At 37.3% G+C, this 18,598-nt stretch overlaps 1 protein-coding gene across 2 annotated transcripts; it reads left to right on the top strand.

The window, feature by feature from the left end:
- Positions 1-86: 86 nt before the first annotated feature.
- LOC104610150 (uncharacterized) lies at positions 87-16,602 on the top strand. 2 transcript variants are annotated; one of them, XR_016085874.1, is made up of 4 exons: positions 87-935; positions 1,558-1,752; positions 8,581-8,979; positions 16,151-16,602. XR_016085874.1 is itself a non-coding variant. In XM_010276649.3 (3 exons), the coding sequence occupies exons 1-3, from the start codon at positions 426-428 to the stop codon at positions 8,869-8,871; spliced, it is 996 nt and encodes a 331-aa protein (XP_010274951.1). In that variant the 5' UTR covers positions 88-425; the 3' UTR covers positions 8,872-9,397. The 2 variants fall into 2 exon arrangements, 1 of the variants encoding a protein (XP_010274951.1); XM_010276649.3 differs by lacking the exon at positions 16,151-16,602 and having other exon boundaries at positions 88-935; positions 8,581-9,397.
- The last annotated feature ends 1,996 nt before the right edge of the window (positions 16,603-18,598 follow it).

Raw genomic sequence — 18,598 nt, forward strand, 5'->3', positions numbered from 1 at the left:
TATGTTTAGGCCCATAACAACCAATCCTGGCCCAATACGGGAAGTTTTTATGGTCCATATCATCATCGTACAAAACGATAAAGAGCCCATCTGTTGGCCCGTTGGATCCATTCAATCTATCAAACAATTCGGGATCCAGCGGCTGAACTATCGTGACTATCCAAATCCGATGGTGGGTCCCCACTAGATACTAGAGACAGTACCCACACTCCGTGATATGCTCTAGTCAAGGGACACGTGGCAAGTTTTGTAGGCCCTAGATCCATAAGTAACAGACCAAAGATCTCTGGCCTTCAAAGCAAAAGCTCGTGAGAGAGCGAGCCAAGCCTGGAAACCAGAAGGCGGGAAGAGGCTTTCAGATTTAAAGTTTTCAAAGCCAGAAGGAGGAGGAGGAGGAGGAGGAGGAGAACGGGAAGGGAGAAGAGATGATCGAAGGAATCGGCGGATTTGTTGAGGAGGATGACGATTTCCTGTCACTGGTGGAAGCAGCGGAGGCGAAGGCCTTGTCGAGCTGCAACAAGCGGAGGAAGATCGACGGAGATGTTCCCGAGAAGCGTGAGGAGGGGGCTTACACCGCCGCACTCAGAGGCAGCAATAGCCTCTTATGGCAGCAACAGATGTCTCCCTCTAGATCCCAAGGGAGAGTGAAGGTTGTCGTTGCCACCGGCGGCCCCTCCGTTGGTGCAGGCGGTGAGACGGGCAGTAACGCAGGAGCTTGCTTTAAATGTGGGCAGTTCGGACACTGGTCTCGCGATTGTGGTGCTTCCGGAGGAGGTGGAGGAGGACCGGAGTATGGAATTAACAATTACAGTAGTAATAATAACCCTTCTGTGCCTGAGAAGCCGTGCCCCTGTGGAGTTGGGTCTTGTCTGGTTCTAACTGCAAACACTGAGAAGAATCGCGGTCGCAAGTTCTACAAATGTCCCGTCAGAGAGGTTAGATCACTTCCAATGCTCTTAACCGCTCCCTCTTTCTATATAGCTCAAATTTGATCCATTTGGTTGGACGCGAACAGATTTTAGATCTGGTTTTTAGATTTTGGCTGCTTCTTCCGTAATTGGGTAATTGTATCTTTTGTTGGGAATTGGTGGGAGTATTGGATAATCGATATGTTTGTTTTCATTATTATTGTTCAGTGGAAAACGGAAATTGGTTAGCTGAAGTTTAGTTATAGCATGCGGTTCAAAGGGATGAACATTTTTGTACGAAAGTGGTTGCTTTCCATTATGACGATTTGTTTATAATATTTGTGTTATGAAATTACCTTTTTAGAAGGAAATCAAATCAATGGTTGCTCTATGTTGCCTTAGTTTTTGTTTTATCTGGTGGGGTTCATACATTGAGTGTAAATTTTATTACATTTCGGATCCATAAAAAATATTACGTTTCTGAGAGCCTGAGTTATATTATCAGTTGTCACATATTATATATTATACCTGTGGGTGCATGCTATTTCAGTCCACAACAATGCATCAACAGTCAGTTTCACGCATTTTTGACAGGAATGGTTTTCCAATTTCATTTTAATTGGCTTTTTTTTTATATCGAATGGAGCAGGAAAATGGAGGCTGTGGCTTTTTTGAGTGGTGCGACAATTCATCAGGAAGTTCAATATTAACTGCAGCCCAAAATTATACATCAAATTCATGCCCAGACCTTCCATGTCCATGTGGCGCAGGAACTTGCTTGGTTCTGACTGCGAAGACTGGAAATAATATAGGCCAGCAGTTCTACCGATGTCCTGCAAACCAGGTTTTTTTATTTGATTTAGATGGTTTTTGATATATCCTGCAACTAGAAGGCTGACTTGAATATGAAGATCATGGGAAGCCTTCATTTTATCTGTTACTTTTTTTTGGATGAATAACTCTATTTGTTACTTTTTCCAAGCTAATGTTGTTTGTCCTGGAACTTGTCATATGCCATGGTTTCCTGACAAGCTGAAGCAGTTGATATGGAGATTTAGAAGAAATGGATATTTTTAATCCTGAATTAAACTATTTAAACAGATTAGTGTCTCTCTTGACATTTAAAAAATTTAAGGTAGGGCTATTACTCAATATTAGTCCCAGCTATCTAAGATCTTGGGGGGGTTGACTGGACATGGACCTAAACTTTGACATCTTTTGCTCAAAGTGGATGGTCTCAGACTCAAACCCACGCTCTCACACTTAACAACTTGGAAGATGATAAGTGTGAAGAGTTTGTTCAGGATATAGAACTAAGCCATTACAGGATATTGTTGAGCCTGAAGATGATAATGTTGAGAAGGATGCTTCAGATGTTGAGGAAGTGATCTTGGATGAGACTCATGTAGTTGAGGGGACAGTTGATTTGGAGGTGGTGGAAGTAAGGCTCTGGGGTTACATAATATGGAAGGGAGGATTTTTCTAGTAAAATGTTCAAAATTTTGGAAGAAAGATATTCGATGCCTGTGACAGACAATGGAGATTCTAGTGTGGATTCGGAAGAGATTTCTGTCAAATCAAGGTCAAATTGTGACCAAAAGAAGTTAAGTTCGCTTAACGAAGGTGGGGCTAGTTGTAAATGAGAGGAAGAGGTGATTTCAGGTCAGTTTTTTTTTTGAGAGGTTCCTGTTTTTTTTTTTTTTTTTTAATTTTCGGAGTCTGAACAGTTCGTTCATTCCATTTTTTGTTATTCTAGGGTTTTGGTCATGTAATGTTCAGTTTAGGGGGGTTGTTTCTGTTTTTTTTTTTTTTCTTTTCTTTTCTTTTTCGTTTAAAGGGGTTGAGACTGGTTGTTGGACATGAAATGCTTCCTTTTCTCTCAGGTGACTGCTGGTCACATTCCCTTGTATTCTTTTTCTTTATCTTTTTTTTTTTTCTATAGAACCTTTTTCTTTTATTATCCAAAAAAACTACTTTGTATTTGTCCAATGCACCAAACAATGGTCCCTGTCACGCCCAATGAGACTCAAAACTACAATCACCTAATTAGGAGTAAGGTAAAATATGGATGACCAAAGCCATGAATTTTTGAGCCTTTATAACCTAGTGGTCATGAATGTTTAGAGTCTTCTCTGTTAATCATAATGAGAAAATAGAAAGAATCATAGAAATTAAAAGTTCCATGCTACTCCTTACTTCCTTCGTCCTACAATTCCATGTTATATTTTGGGATTGTTTGGTTTGTTGGGAAAACTGTTTTAAGTGGTTCTGCTTTGGTTGGAAGTAGTTCAACAAACTTGGCTTGATTTGAGAACTCAAGACATGTATCCCTAATCTTGACACGTTTGTTTCAAGCATAGGCAAGTAGCACTAAGTTGACAAACAACATATTTTGTGTTAAGAAGGAAGATCAAAGATGAAAAGCATATGTTATTTTAGTGTTATCTAGCTACAGATGTATGGAACAAATGACCAAGTTCTTTGATCCATAGCAACAAATGCTTTTTATTGATAGACCTATTACTATTAGATTGATCATTGATTTGATTGAAACATAAGGATACTATAGAGGCAATAGGAGGTTGATCAAGTGTATCCTAAAGGTAGAGACCAAACTTCAGGTCCATGTTCAATTGCCTTCTTTATAGCTAAGTCCCGAAAGATGCAAAGAGAAGGAAAAATGTTATGCTACATTTCAATGGACAGACAACTTTCAGTCAAACTTTTAGTAGAGGAAGTGAGGAACTTGGGAACATGTAACCCACAAGACAAGTTAAAACTTGGTAAAACATCTATTGCTCCTTTTCAGGAAATGGAAGGAAAGGATTGATCAGTAGTGCAGACTTTGTCTTGTTTATAACAAGAGGAAGTAAAAGACCAATCAGAAATCAAGACTTTATCTTGATTAGAACAAAGGGAATATGAAAACAAATTGGAGTTACTTGTTATATGATTGGAAACACTTGAATCTATAGTACAAGAATTGCTTGTGGAGAAATTTGAAGCATGATTAGCAAATTGAGTATTTGAATGTGGCAAGGACTCAAGGCTAATGATGATGAAACCAATTTAACAAAATTGTCCAGTAGAAGGCAAACCCTCTTCAAATCTTGCTTGGAGATAGTGATTTTCTTTGGTGGAGGAAGAAGATTAATTAATGAAAGTGCTTTGTGGTGGGATATCACTAAAAGATTTTTCCTTGGATGCATTATTCGCTTTCTTCTTTTGATATCTATTGCCTAAATTACCATTCATGCAAGTCAAAAAAAGTGTCTTTATTGTGGTTTTTCTGATTACATTGTGTCCACTTCAACTCTTCACTACTAGTGTCTTTTGTAATTTCTTGTGGGACTTCTTGCTTATGATTACTATTGTTAGTAGTGATCAATGCTGGGTGATCATTACTTGGGTTCTCTTGCATTGCTTACCTTTTGCGTTCTTCACTTTAGACCAAGGAATAAACCTAATTTAGGGTAGGAAGAATCTCTATGTATTTATGTAAAATCTGTATTTGTGCTAGCTAAAATTTCAAGTTCTGACCTATAGGGAGAAAGATAATTTCTTAAACTGCCCCTGAACTATCTTACAATTATTTAAACTACCCCTCAACTTTAAAAAATACCCCTAAACCTTCAGAAATTTGACTTTAAGTACCCTTTTGTCAGTTGACTGTCAGAAACCACGTACGTGTGATGTGTTTAAATTTTCAGAAACCCGATTTTGCCCTTATTTAGCCATTACTTGGGCTACTTAAGCCCAAGTTTATGGTTGGGCACTGATGTAGAGGATGTAGCACTTAATTATGAAGAAACACATGACAAATCTAGAAGGAACAAGAAAGTGAAGCATTCCTGTGCTTGAATTTAGCTATTTTCTTGTTTTAATTTTGTTTTGATGATTTTCTAGGTTGCTTCTCAGTCAATTGATGATTTCTAGTGCATTATTATTGTTAGGAAGTCTTATAGGGGTATTTTTATAATTTCAAGGTTTTATTGGCTGCTGACCTAAACAGAATCCCTATATAAGAACATTATTAGCTGCTGTTCAAAGGAAAAAAAGGAGGATATACAATTACTTCAAGCTTAAGAAAGCTGTTTTCTCTTTCTTCACTATATTTTCTTTCTTTCTCTTGAATTTCTCTAACAGTTTGGGTGATTTTTGCCGTGAAAATCACTAGAACAGATCTGCTAGATCTGTTCTGCATTAGGTGGAATTAGAGCTTGGGTTTTCTCTCAGACATGGCCAACAACAATGCTTCCAGTGATGGATCTGAGATTCTCTTAGCCATCAGAGAGTTACAATAGTAACAAGCTGCATGCTTTCAAGGTTTAGAAGCTACTATTAGGTAGTTGACTGAAGCAAGCACTAGGATTAATCTCCAGCCGCCTAGTACAACCCTGACCTAAAAGGAAACTAGGGGTTTGCGTGCCGTACCAGCAAAGAGAGTTGATCTAGGGAATCAGTTTCAGCCATGGGTAGTGGTCCAGCCCCAAGAACAGCCATGTTTCCAAGCCCTAGCAACATCCTTTGGTTTTAATGATGAAGAGGAAGATTTTAATGATTTTGAAGATGAAAATCAAGGTATGGGAAGGCCAATTGATGCTAGACGGTAGGGATGATCATGGGTTGGGCTGGGCCGGGCTTTGCACTTATCATAAGGGCTATAGCTTAGGCCCGGGCCCGGGGTTCCGGGCCTGTAACATAAGCCCTAGCCAAGGTCTACACGGGCCCGAGCCTGATTCCGGGCCAATGTCTTTCATATATAAAACATTACATATCTATAATATTTTATATTAAATGACATAACATGCATATAAACTTTTATTTTATATATTATATAATATAAAATATTACATATAATATAAATTATACATGTCATGTTATAATATTTATATATAAATATATAATATAATGTAAAATAACATGTATACATTATACACAAAATGTGTAAGTTTAAATGTATGCGGGCCTGGCCGGGCTTGAAGTATTAAGCCCAAGTCCGGCCCTAAAATTTGCGGGCCTGGTGTGGGCCCGGGCCCAGGACGGGCCTGAACAGAAAACCCAGGCCCAAGCCCGGAATTTCCGGGCTGGGCTGAAATGATCATCCCTACTAGACAGTCACCTAGAAGAAGGAATTATGGTGATAGGGATTACAAGATGAAGATTGAGTTGCCAACTTTCAATGGACAATTGCATATTGAAGATTTCCTAGATTGGGTTCGTGAGGTGGAGAAATTCTTTGATTTTGCCAAGACAGCAGAAAATAAGAAGGTGAAATTGGTCTCTTATAAGCTGAAAGGGGGAGCTGCTGCTTGGTGGGATCAAGTTCAAATGGAGAGAGTTAGAGCTGGAAGGCAACCTATTAGGACATGGCCAAGAATGAAGCAGTTACTTCAGGCTCAATTCCTTCCCCCTGATTATGACCAATACTTGTTCCAACAATACCAGCACCGTGTGCAAGGTACACGTGGGGTTAGGGAGTATGCATATGAATTCTTTCATGCTTTCAGTTTGTAATGAGTTGGCTGCACCTAAGTACAAGAGAGACAAGAAAGAGAGCAGAAAAGTGAATAGAAGTTCATAGGTTTGTGGCAGCGCTACATAACCCTATTTATATTAGAGTGTTTATAAAAAGCATCTGAATGGACAAAGATACCCCTGCACCGAAGTATACATAAAATACACAACTTGCATTGAACCTGCTTGGATACCAACTTTTCAATGGAGAGAAGCAATTCAGATTTGATTTATGTAAGAAAAACAGTAAAATAATGGCAGAATTTGATAGTATAAGAGAAAAAAAGTAGAAGAATAAGAGAAAAGATTTGGGGGAAAAAACTGATGGGCATAGCCCTCCTTTGATTGATTTATATTTTTTTATAGATGAAAATAAAACTAGCACTAACAAACTTAAAGTATGCAAACTGAAAGGTCTGACCAGCTTGGGGGATCACGCCAAACAAAATAATCCCCAGCTTTTCATTGATATGTATGTGTGTATGTATGTATGTATATAGTGCTAGTTTTTACATTCGTAACTGAGGAAAATGACCATGATACCCCTGCTGACTGCATTTCAAAAAATATAATAAAAAATGGCATAAGCTGTAAAAAACAGTAAAACAGCAATAATAAAAAGATAAAAGGACACTATAGGAACTGCCATCACTCGTTAAAACCTGCTTGTCAACATTAATACTCAGTTACTCACAATCTTTTGAGGGCATCATTCAACTTGAAACTGCTTTTAAAACCTAAGACAAACCTCTAGGATTGAGATTCACTATGGTTGGATTCCATAAAAAATTGTAGTGTCATCAGTAAAATGTACACAAGAAATCTCAGCTCCATAAGCATGTGCTTTGAAGCCTTTAAGCATATTACCATGTCAGTCTTGTTCAAAAACCTACTTTTGAAATAAATATTTAGGAGAAACATTGACTATTCAATCACCCATGGTTTATCCTTTAAGGGCAAGGTGGATGAGATCCATGGTGACTATTGCTGTATATTTTATAATTGAAAATACCATGGCTATGCAGTCGGTAGTTCTCTTAATTTAATCCAATTTCATGACACTCAAAGTCCATTTGCTATCTCAGTAGAGGTGGTGTATATTTCATTTTTGCATATATCACTGGGGAAAACTTGGGTTTGGTTTGCAAGGTGCCAACCAGCTGGTTGGTAAGGTTGCCTGCTAGTCGTAGTGGGGACTTGGGATCGAATCCTGCCTGTACCTGGTTTTGGGGGGGGTATGGGTTGGGGAATGGGCTCCCCCTCCGTGTAGCCCTTCAAAAAGAAATAAAAAACTTGGGTTTGGTTTATCTGGATTTCTGAGTTTCCCAGTTGAGTCAAATTTCAAGGCTAACTGGGGCATATCAAACCTATATGCCCTAAAGTGTGGCAAGACTTGGTCAGAGTTTTGACTCAGTTTGATTGAAAATAAGAAACTTGGCAAGTCTTACTAATGCTCCAAGTCATGTAAGGACAAAGTTTGTCAGTTGGTGAGAATAAAATATTACCAAAACCTGATTCCGACCCCCTTCCCAATCCACAAAGCACATAGAACTACTTAAGAAAATTAAATAGAACCCTACTTTTTAACCTTTCTGGTTTATAGGCCTTTCTCTCACACAGATACACATCCAATGAAATCACTATATTTGTTGTTTAAGATTGGAGGAATGGGAGAATAGCCTCCGAAACCCAGATGAGATCTTGATTCCAAAGAATCTTTGTATCTATCCCACTGTCCAACTTTGAACTCGAACAGGTCTGCAATGGAGCTCAAAATCTCTCTTTTAACTTTTAGAGGTTTCCAGTTAGTGTTATGTCCAAGTTTCTCATGTATCATGTCATATGATGCAAGTGTCCAATCATAATATTTTCCATGCATCATAAATTTGATCTGTTAGAAACTATGGGGTCCTTGATATACCTTTCATTACACTCCGGATCTCCTACCAACAAACTGTCCCCCTATCAATAACCACAAGACACTAGCACTGTGTATTGGGAACATCTCCCCATGAATGCAAGGGAGGTATTCCCATGTGCACCTGTAGTGTCCTGTAGGTATGGATGTGGGAACAGTTTGTGGGTAGGGGATCCTAGCTCCTTTCATTAATTGTATGGTAAAAATAATAGCCTGTTTATATACATCTCTGTGTAGGCAAGTTCTTGCGGTTTCTTTAAATGGTGCAATGAGCATACCTCATCAGGTGGTCTCCGAGGGAATTCATCTCAGGTTCAGAGTAGCATGGGTAATAAAAGCTATGGAGGTGGTTCATCCTGTTTCAAATGTGGAAAAGGTCACTGGGCCAGGGATTGCCCCAAGCCTCCATCTGATTTTTCTGTTGATAGGGGAGAAAGGTCTGCTTCATCAGGCACCTGTTACAAGTGTGGTAAGCCTGGGCATTGGGCTAGGGACTGTCCTGGTCAGGATGTGAAGTACAAGAAATAGAAATGTTGAATCAAACACTCGTATATAAAAAAGACTGGTTACTGCAAATCAGGGGCTCATGCAGCAATATCAAGGATACAGTTCTGGGTATGAGAAACGAGGCTTGTGGTAAGTCCCTTAACTAAAGAACTTTTCATTTATCTGGATATTGCTTTCATCTCTCTCTCTCTCTCTCTCCCACATGCACACAAACATAGAACAGTGGTTTTAAAATTGAACCAGACTTGACAGTAGGAATGGGTCAACCAGAACCATGAACAGTAAGCAGAAAACTGGACAGAACCGTGCAATGGTGGTTCACTGGTTCTGTATAATCCACAGCGATTGGAGTATGTTTCCACATGCCTCCTATAAATTTTGAAGCTCATAACATTCATGTAAGAAACTTTATAGGTGCATGAGTGCATCATTTGTACTCCAAAATCTGCTCCACTATTTTAAAGTGTCAAACTGACAGAACCGATGGTCCAATTGGGCCGGATCAAACCAAATTTTGTTTTCCATTATGGATCAGTTCCTTTCCCAACGTTGTTGGTATGTGATCAAATTAGCGATGCCAACGGATTGGTTCTATGTCTGGGCTCGGTTTATACTTGCTATTAATGTTGACCCATGAAAATCTTGTTCCCATCAAACCGGTTTGGATTGCCATGGGGGACCAGGCAAAGTGATGAAGTAGATTGGAAACGAAAATCCCTAGCTCTTGTGACCTGAAAAAGGATAAGCTCACACAATCAGCGCGGATCGAACTGTTATTTGTCATCATCTCGTCTTCGTTGTAGATCTAGGCTCTAGGGTATCTGGCATCCAACTGTTTCGGCCATTGTTGAAAGCTTGGTGTCTTGGTGCTGATAGAAACCAAGTCTCCGTGGTTTTATCGGTTAATCAGCCGGTTGGGTCGTTCAGCTGGTGGGAAGCATCAAATAACCGTGATAACAGCAGAGCCACTTCTTGGCAATATCCCGCATGCACTAGAACTAATATGCATCCCAGGGCAAGAGAAGCGACATAGATAGTGGTGGAGAAAAGATTACAGGACGGACAAGTTATTTGTTGCGGCAAGAAAATCTGTGTGAAGAACAATTGAAGTTGGACACCATGGAAATAAGGGTAAATTGCAGATTAGTATCCTTTACTTTAGTATCCAAATTTTAAAACGTATCAATGTAGTATCTGAATTCACGAAAGTTTAGTATAAAATTGTTTAACTGACGTTAAGCGCCTTTTAGGTGTCATGTAATTTTCATTATTAATCATCCAAATGTCCAAATCTTTCAGAAGTTTATAGAGAAGAACAATTTGTCAAAAACTGAACTTATATAATTATGCATCAACTTACAAGAAGCTTTCTAACAAACACAATCAATTATGCCAGTTACTACCAAAATAAACCCACAAAAGGATTAATGATTCAAACTAAATGTCTGGTTATTCCTTTGTTTCCAAAATCCATTAAACAAAGAATCCGAGAAACAAATTGAAATCATTCGCTGGGCTCTACTAATTTTTTGTTTTGTTTTACCAGAAGAGAAATCTCCATTTTTCATTGTCACCCAGTATGTAGAATAAAGCTTTTTTCAATAAAAAATGATGAGTTCAAACCGGCTTTCATTCATGTATTAATTCAACCTCTGTCTTTTTCGATACACAAGGCTACTTACAAAAAGGTCCAATTTTGGTCATGACCTTCACACCGAAACAAGCAACAATCATAGTCAATCCAGGCCGCTGAAAGGCCAATAATCCCAATCTTATTTTTGTAAAGTCGTAGTGGGATTACCTCAACTGATTCCTGTGCTTCAGCTTGGATTCGTTAGGGATGGATCCCTCGCTTGAGCTCTTGACAGAGATGGTTGCTAGTGGTCTGAAGTTGGTTTAGAATAATGGGTCCAATAGAGCTTGTTCTCTACTACATGTGATCCTTGTTGCAATGGAGAAGAGGGAGAAACAACGGAAAGAGAGAAGAAATGTGGGGAAGATTTAGGAAGTTCACAGTACAAGGTGGAAGGAAGAAGAAGAAGAAGAGAGGGGAAGAGAGAGAAGATGGATTGGTGGTGTTCACCTCACAAGGGAGATGTTCCTGATGGGCGGTTGTAGTGGCTTGTTGGGACCAGATTTGAATCGGTTCAAATGAATAAGGATAAAAAAAGCCTTTTTGACCTCAAATCTTAATTTTTAATATAAAAATTGAAATTAAAAAATATATATATATATATTAAATATAAATATATAATTACTATTATTTTGTATATATTATGTAATTGTGCATATACATCATCACGGTTTGACCTTGATTAAACCTCTGACCTGTAAATCTCTTCCTTTTCCGATGCTTGATTGAATTCTTTGACCATTGACATCAATAAATTCTCCAAATTATGTATAAATTCTGATTTGGTAAAGATCTATATTAAAACCATATCCTCAGTGTTATCATGAAAGTTGTATGATTATTTTTAGAGCAGAAATTTCCTTTTTGTTTTTCCAAACTTCTTATAATAACATATAGATGACATGGTGTGATATCCACCGTGAAGAAGGAGCATTTCCACCTCTTTTTTAATAATAGAACCAAAGTGATATAAGCCTACCTTTTGCCAAATATAATCAACTCCAATGTCATACAATATTTTCTCTTATCTCACATTGCCACCCACTCAACGTTATCAAACTCTTTTGTCATTTGCTTTCTGTCTTTGGCTGGCCGATGCAGCAATTTTTAGGGTTAAAAGATATTTCATAGTGTGTGCTTTGAGGAGGTTTCAGAAAAAGTAGTGTGGAGTGCAAAAGGATTTGCTCTTTTGTCTCTTCTTCTACTCATAGATAGAATATAATTATAACATACTCTCCGATATTGTATTTTCTAGACAACAGAAAATTTTCAATTAAAACATAGCAACTATGAGCAGATTGTATTTGTCATTGCCACTCCACTTATAATGCTTGATGTTCATCTTTACTTCATTTTTAGGTTTGGCTATTGAAATAAGCTCAATATTAATTACATATAATGCACAAACAATAAACAAAATCAGTTGGAATGTTTTGGTTATGATCATTTGTACCTTGTTCGAACAAAAAAACCCTATTTTATTTTTGTTATTTTGTGCTTTATACACAGAATTGTCATTGTTATTGCTTTGATATAAATCAGTTCAGCCTTTTGTTTGGAACATGATGAGGGCCCCACGATCAACTTTTTTCTCCTCTTTTCATGTCGGTTCATCATTAAATCATACTTATACCACATAGATTTCTCTAAGATCCTCTTACTGATAACTACTTCAGAATTTTAAGAAATATTAGAAGTTTTATTGAATAAAAAATACAAGAAAAAAGATACAGGATATACAGTCTTAAATTAGGAATCTGATTGCTCAAGAGCTTAATAATCTTAACAAATTAAAGTTTCTCCATGCAATTAATTATAACCTACTTTCAAAGAAAATAGTGCAGTAGTCTACTATAGTTAATAGATGAAAATTGTGTTTTATTCAAGGAAAATAAGAGTGTTCCCCACGGATGAGTCACTGATATATCCCAAGTGAATGCCATGTGGCAGATCAAATGACCGACCAAAAAGATCATGGCCAATTATACAACATGATCGGTCCTAATTTGTAGTCACCCAAAATATCATGAATGTTTTCATTTTTATTTGTTTTTGAAATTACAACATGAGCTTCAAACAGAAAACATGTTCTTCAACTGTGTTATTTTCAAAAGCAAATATAAGTTGATTTTGTTTTAAAAAAGAACCCCATAAAGAAAAATATGATAATTCTTTAAAACAAAAAATAAACTGAAGCACAAATATTATATCAGTTATGGAACATGATACTAAAATAACGAGATGAAAACATTATCTTTAAATCAGAAACTCAAATATTATATCAGCTGTGTTACAACCCAGCCTAAGGACAGTCGGGGGGGTCTGTTCTGCTGTTGGAAAAAAGATTTATCTATTTCCATAAATGAGGTTTCCAACAGATGTATTGTTTTATCTATAAATCTGCCTCAGATGTCTTTAAATTGGAACCTTTGCCTGACCTATGGACATCCTGTTAAATGCAAAAGATCCCAATTCTGGCATGAGTTACATAATAAGATGAAAGACAGTCAACATTGGGTAATCTTAGGTGACTTAAATGAGGTATTACACCATGGGGAATACAGTGGAGCTAGAACTTCTATCAATAGAATGCCAACTTCTTTGGCCACCTTAATTGAACTTCACTCCTTGATAGAAATTGGAATGATTGGGACTAAATTTACTTGGTCCAATAAAAAGTGGGGACAAAAGAAAGTAAAAGAAAAGTTGGATCGGGGTTTGGCCATAATCCATTGGCATTCCATGTTTCCATATGCTAGGATCACATCTATCGAAAATGTCCTCTCCGATCATTCTCTTCTAATCCTTGACACATATCCTCAACAGATCTCTGGGCCAAAACAATTTCACTTCTTACCTATATGGGCTGAGGAAGAAGAGTGCAGAGAAATTATAGAAAATCAATGGGCTTCTCCACCTCAACCAAAATCAATCCCTAATAAGCTGCGCAGGTGTAAAGTAGCTCTCAAAGAGTGGAATGAGGTGAGATTTGGAAAAAATGAATCAAAACTCAAAGAGATAGAGAAGAACCTGTTTGAACTAGAAGAGGGGGGATCCAAGAAGATCAACAAGGAAAACAGTGTTACTGAAGGAATATGAAAAATGGCTGATGAGAGAAGAAAAATTATAGAAATTAAAATCTCGGGAATTGTGGCTTAAGGAAGGTGATAAAAACACAAGATATTTTCACCAAATCACCAATTTCAACAGAAGAAGAAATGCTTTAGAATTCCTTAAAAAACTCTGATGGAGATCTAATGACTTTGGAGGAAGTAGCAGAGACTTTCGAATCTCAAGCAAAGGAGGTGAGCAATAATGACCACTCTGAAATTCCAGAAATCCAAGATTTAATACAGGAAAAAATTTCTGAGGAAGAAGCACAAGAATTATTAAGCCCTCCTATGGATGAGGAAGTTGAACAAATTGTTAAATCAATGGAATCTCATTCAGCTCCTGGTCCTGATGGTTTCTCACCATATTTTTACAAAAAAATTTGGGGTATAATAAAAACGGATGTGTGCAGTTTGGTGAGAGAATTCTTTGAATCTAAGAAATTTCCTCCGGAAATAAATTCTACAAACTTAGTATACATCCCAAAAGTAAAAATTCTGGAGACAATAAGCCAATTCAGACCTATTAGTGTATGTAATGTCATTTACAGAATATTGTCAAAGTGTTTGGTACTGAGGATGCAGTAGTACCTGGATAGACTTGTTGCTCCAAATTAGTCTACTTTCATCAAAGGGAGACAGTGTGCAGATAATGTGATCTTAACCAAAGAAATTGTACATAAAATGAGAAAACAAAAGAAAAGGAAAGGTTGGGTCCTCCTGAAAATTGATTTGTCAAATGCATATGACAGAATGAGAGATTTGATTATTAAAGTGTTACAGAGCATGGGCTTCCCAGAAAAATGGTATAAAATGATAGAACGGTGTATGGAAACCCCAAGATTCTCTATCAAAATAAAGGGAACAAATAAAGAGTTCTTCCAACTTAAAAATGGGCTAAGGCAAGGAGACCCACTATCACCTTACCTATTCATCATTAGGATGCAAATACTTTCAAGTCTGCTTGTCAAGGAGGAAGCACAAAAGAAAATTCAAGGTATCACATTGAGTAGAAATGGCCCAAGAATTTCTCACTTACTGTTTGCGGATGATTGTCTCATTATATGCAAAGCAGAGGCCAGACAAGTGCAGTGGATTTTAGAGGTACTAAAGGAATTTGAGAAGATATCGGGCCAAAAAATTTATAGAATAAAATCTGGAGGTTTCTTCAGTCTGGGGGTGCATTGGAAAAAAGTAAAATTTCTTTTATCACTCCTTCATATGAAAAAATTAAATAAAACAGAGAAGTATCTAGGAGTCCAACTTGCTCTTGGGACAAAAGCAAAGTCAATCAGTTGGAATTGTTAGAGAAAATTAACACAAGACTAGGTTGGTGGAAGGCTAAACTATTATCACAAGCAGGAAGAATAGTCATGATTAAATCAACCCTCTAGTCAGTACCAAATTACATAATGGGATCCTCAATCCTTCCAAGTGCCACTTTAAAGAAGTTAGAGCAAACACAGAAATTTTTGGTGGGATGGCTCAGCAGACAACAAATCAATGCACACCATATGGAGATTGTGGTCCAATGAAAAGGGGCTATGGAGGGAGGCAATAAAAGCAAAATATGTTAAAAATCAATCTATCTACTCCCTCAAAAAAAAGCACGCGGACTCGGGATGGTGGAAGCAGGTTATCCAATTATGGGATACTTTAAAACCAAACTCAATGTGGCAGATCAAAAATGGTTTAGAGGTCTTTATTTCTGATCCATGGGTACCAGCGCTAACTAATGGGATCCCAGATATAAAGCCCGAAGCAGCCGCTCAGTTAAGGGGTTTAAAAGTGAATGAGCTTATCACCACGTCAGGTGAATGGGATAGAAGGAAAATTGAATCAATCTTTAAGCAAGAAAGCTGCTACCCAATCTATCAAACTTTAATCTCTCATCACCTGTCATCTGACAGGATCATTTGTAAGAGATCCAAATCGGAACTATATGATGTAAAGTCAGGTTATAATTTCTTCATGTCAACACAAGCATCATCTTCAGGACAGCACTGGAACTGGAACCTCATATTGAAATGCAAAATTCCAATGAGGTTCCAACTCTTCATGTGGAAGGCATGGTGGAATGGTGTTGCTACAAAGGACAAATGACACTTCATTGCTGAAGAAGAGAGAAAATGTCCACTGTGCCATGTAACTACAGAAACCTGGCAACACCTCTTCTTTGAGTGCTCCTATGCTCGAGCAATATGGCTCTCGGCTTGTTTAGGAATAAACCCAGAACTCATAAGAAATAAGGAACTTTATCTTTTCATACAAGAGTGGATAGACTCTAAATTAAACTGTCTAAGCAAAGAAGAAAAATAAGCCTTCATTGCAAAGTTCCTTATATTATTCAAGTTGATATGGGATATGAGGAATGCAGCGGAGCACAAAAATAAGATCATTAATCTAGTAAATTTGCTACATCACATGTGCTGGTATCTAGTCCTAAGCCTGGTTATACAGCCCTCCCATCCGTCTTTTCTGCATGCTCATATAATATTAGCTGCACAATACAAAATGTTCATCGACAGGCCCTTTAATCCATCATCTGGTATGGCAGGAACAGGAGCATGGATTCTCTCAGCAAATGATAATGAAATCTTCTCAGGTAGCAGAAGAATTGTAGCAGCTAATTCACTTCAAGCCGAATGGTGGGCCTTCTTACATGGCATTCAATATGCCATAAAGCTGAAGATGAAGAGCCTGGCTATCTTTTCTGACTCAGAAAGCTTGGTAAACAACATCTATATGGATAATGAAATGGACTGGCAAGTTCAAGCCATCAAACAGAAAGTTCTACATCTACTATCCTTTTTTGATATAACTGTTATAGACCATGTAAATAGAAGTATGAATATAGTTGCCCATGAACTTGCTTATAATGCATGTAAATATAATATCGTAGTAGAAAGTATGAACAGCCATAGTACCCAATGTAATATGTTACTATAAGTAACGGAATCTTTCTGAGGTTTACCAAAAAAAAAAAGGAACACATGCATATATAAAACTAAGAACATGTTATTTGATTTGTGTTTTTTGTATTGAAAACCAATAATTATTTCAACCAGATGATTTTGATTTATTTTTGAAACTCAACAAGAGAAACAATTCATTCTCTCTTGGGTGACCCAAGCACAGCTCTTTTATTTACCACTTGTAACGTTTCTCCCATGGCCTTTTCTGATTTCTCACTTTGTTTGCTTTCATGGACATTGTCAACCACCCACCAGCACATAGAGCACCCTATATACAATCACAATAACGACAAGGTTTTTGATACAAAAAAACCCTAATAAGATTGTTGCTTTCTGTCTTTTATTTATGTGGCAGGCCGATGCAGCAAAGTGTATATTAATTACAAGAGATTTTATTAAGTAGATTCTAGTTCCAGAAAAAAAGTTGTAAAGTACTGTTATTAGAGGGAGAGATGGAGAGCTCCAAAATAATAAACTCTTTCAGGCAGCAGCTTCACACTCTATCATCATTTCTTTCAACTTTGCTTAGCAAAAAGCAACAAGTCTATCGTCCTCTTCTTTTCAAATCAACAAATAACACTCAATCCACCTGAAGGAAAACGACTCCGTCCCTGCGTCCATTTTACATAACTTACCACTTATCTGTTCCAATGTTCTATGTCCAGTAGAGATAGAACGAAAGTTAAGTTAAAACACATCAACTATCATCTAGAGTTCTATTTTAGGCAATGTTTGGCTTGAACTTTGAAGGGAAAGGTAGGAAAACCTATACAAGGCTTGTAAAGGTTTCCCTACCTTTCCTTTCCTTTTCTTACCTTTTCCTTCAAACCACACAGCCTTATGGTTTCAGTATTGGGTGGTAAAATTCAACCTACTGTTCTATTGCTTGTAATTTGTATGTGCTATTCTAGATTTTACCTCACAGATCACTACGAAAAGATTGTGTATTCATTAATTTGTTTTCAATTGCCACTCCTCTTGTATGTTGATGCTAATTAATGTTTTTTCTACTTTGGTTTTACTTTAAAGCTTGGCTACTGAAATAAGTCCATGACTCCATGCTAACATGAACATGTAAAGAACAGAATAAACAAAAACAAAAACAGGGATGTTTTAGGCATGTTTGGTGACACAATGGCAGCCCAACGCACAAGGCTCCCACCAACGTAGGGTCTGGGGAGAGAGAGGTACTGTTTCCAAAATTTGAACCTGGTCACCGGATGATATTTCCTTCAATTAATTAATCTTTGTCATCGTGTGCTCTCTACATTATATTAAGGCATGTTGATGCCCTCATGATCAACTTTTTTTCTTTTCTTAAGCTTTTTCAGATGTCAATCCACCGGAGATTACTGATCTTTGAACCCAGATTGGTTCTTCTTAAAATCAGGTTCAAAGTAATAAAAGCATCATACACCACCTCATTTGGAAAATGAATAGTGATTATATGCATGCAGTGAATGTAATTTTAATCTTTTTATAAATTTACCACTGACACTTCAAATCAACTCATTCCAATTAACTCATTAAAAACCCTTACCCTTTTCAATCTATTAAGGGCTGGCCATATTCTTTAATTTTGTGAAGGCCCACCTTACCACACACTAACCCACATATATTGCTCACCAAAAATTATCAAAAGAAAATGGGACATGTGCAATACTTTGCATACTGCTATAGTTTTGTGGAATATTCTTTCAAATTATACTTTTTTTTGCCTATAAATTTGGCTATCCTAGAACCATGTACAATTGCCAAACTAAAGAGAAAAAGGCTTGAGTGAGGGAAAGAAGGCAATAAGAGAGTTATGGCATCCGCTTCTTTATCCTCCTCAAAATTCTTGCGATACTATTGTTAGCTACTCTGGGTGTTTCACAAGAATAATCATTATTCTCTTTTGGACAAACAGTGAGTTTGAACAAGTTTGTGGCCTTCAGTACAAGTTTGAACTGCCTTTCTGGTTTCAAATGTCATTTGGGTCCCGTTCATTTTTCAGTAAGTTATTTACCCAAGTAAATGTGATTACTTGG

The sequence above is a fragment of the Nelumbo nucifera genome, chromosome 4, assembly GCF_055504915.1.
Source record: "Nelumbo nucifera cultivar China Antique chromosome 4, China Antique-T2T, whole genome shotgun sequence".
Lineage (NCBI taxonomy): Eukaryota > Viridiplantae > Streptophyta > Magnoliopsida > Proteales > Nelumbonaceae > Nelumbo > Nelumbo nucifera.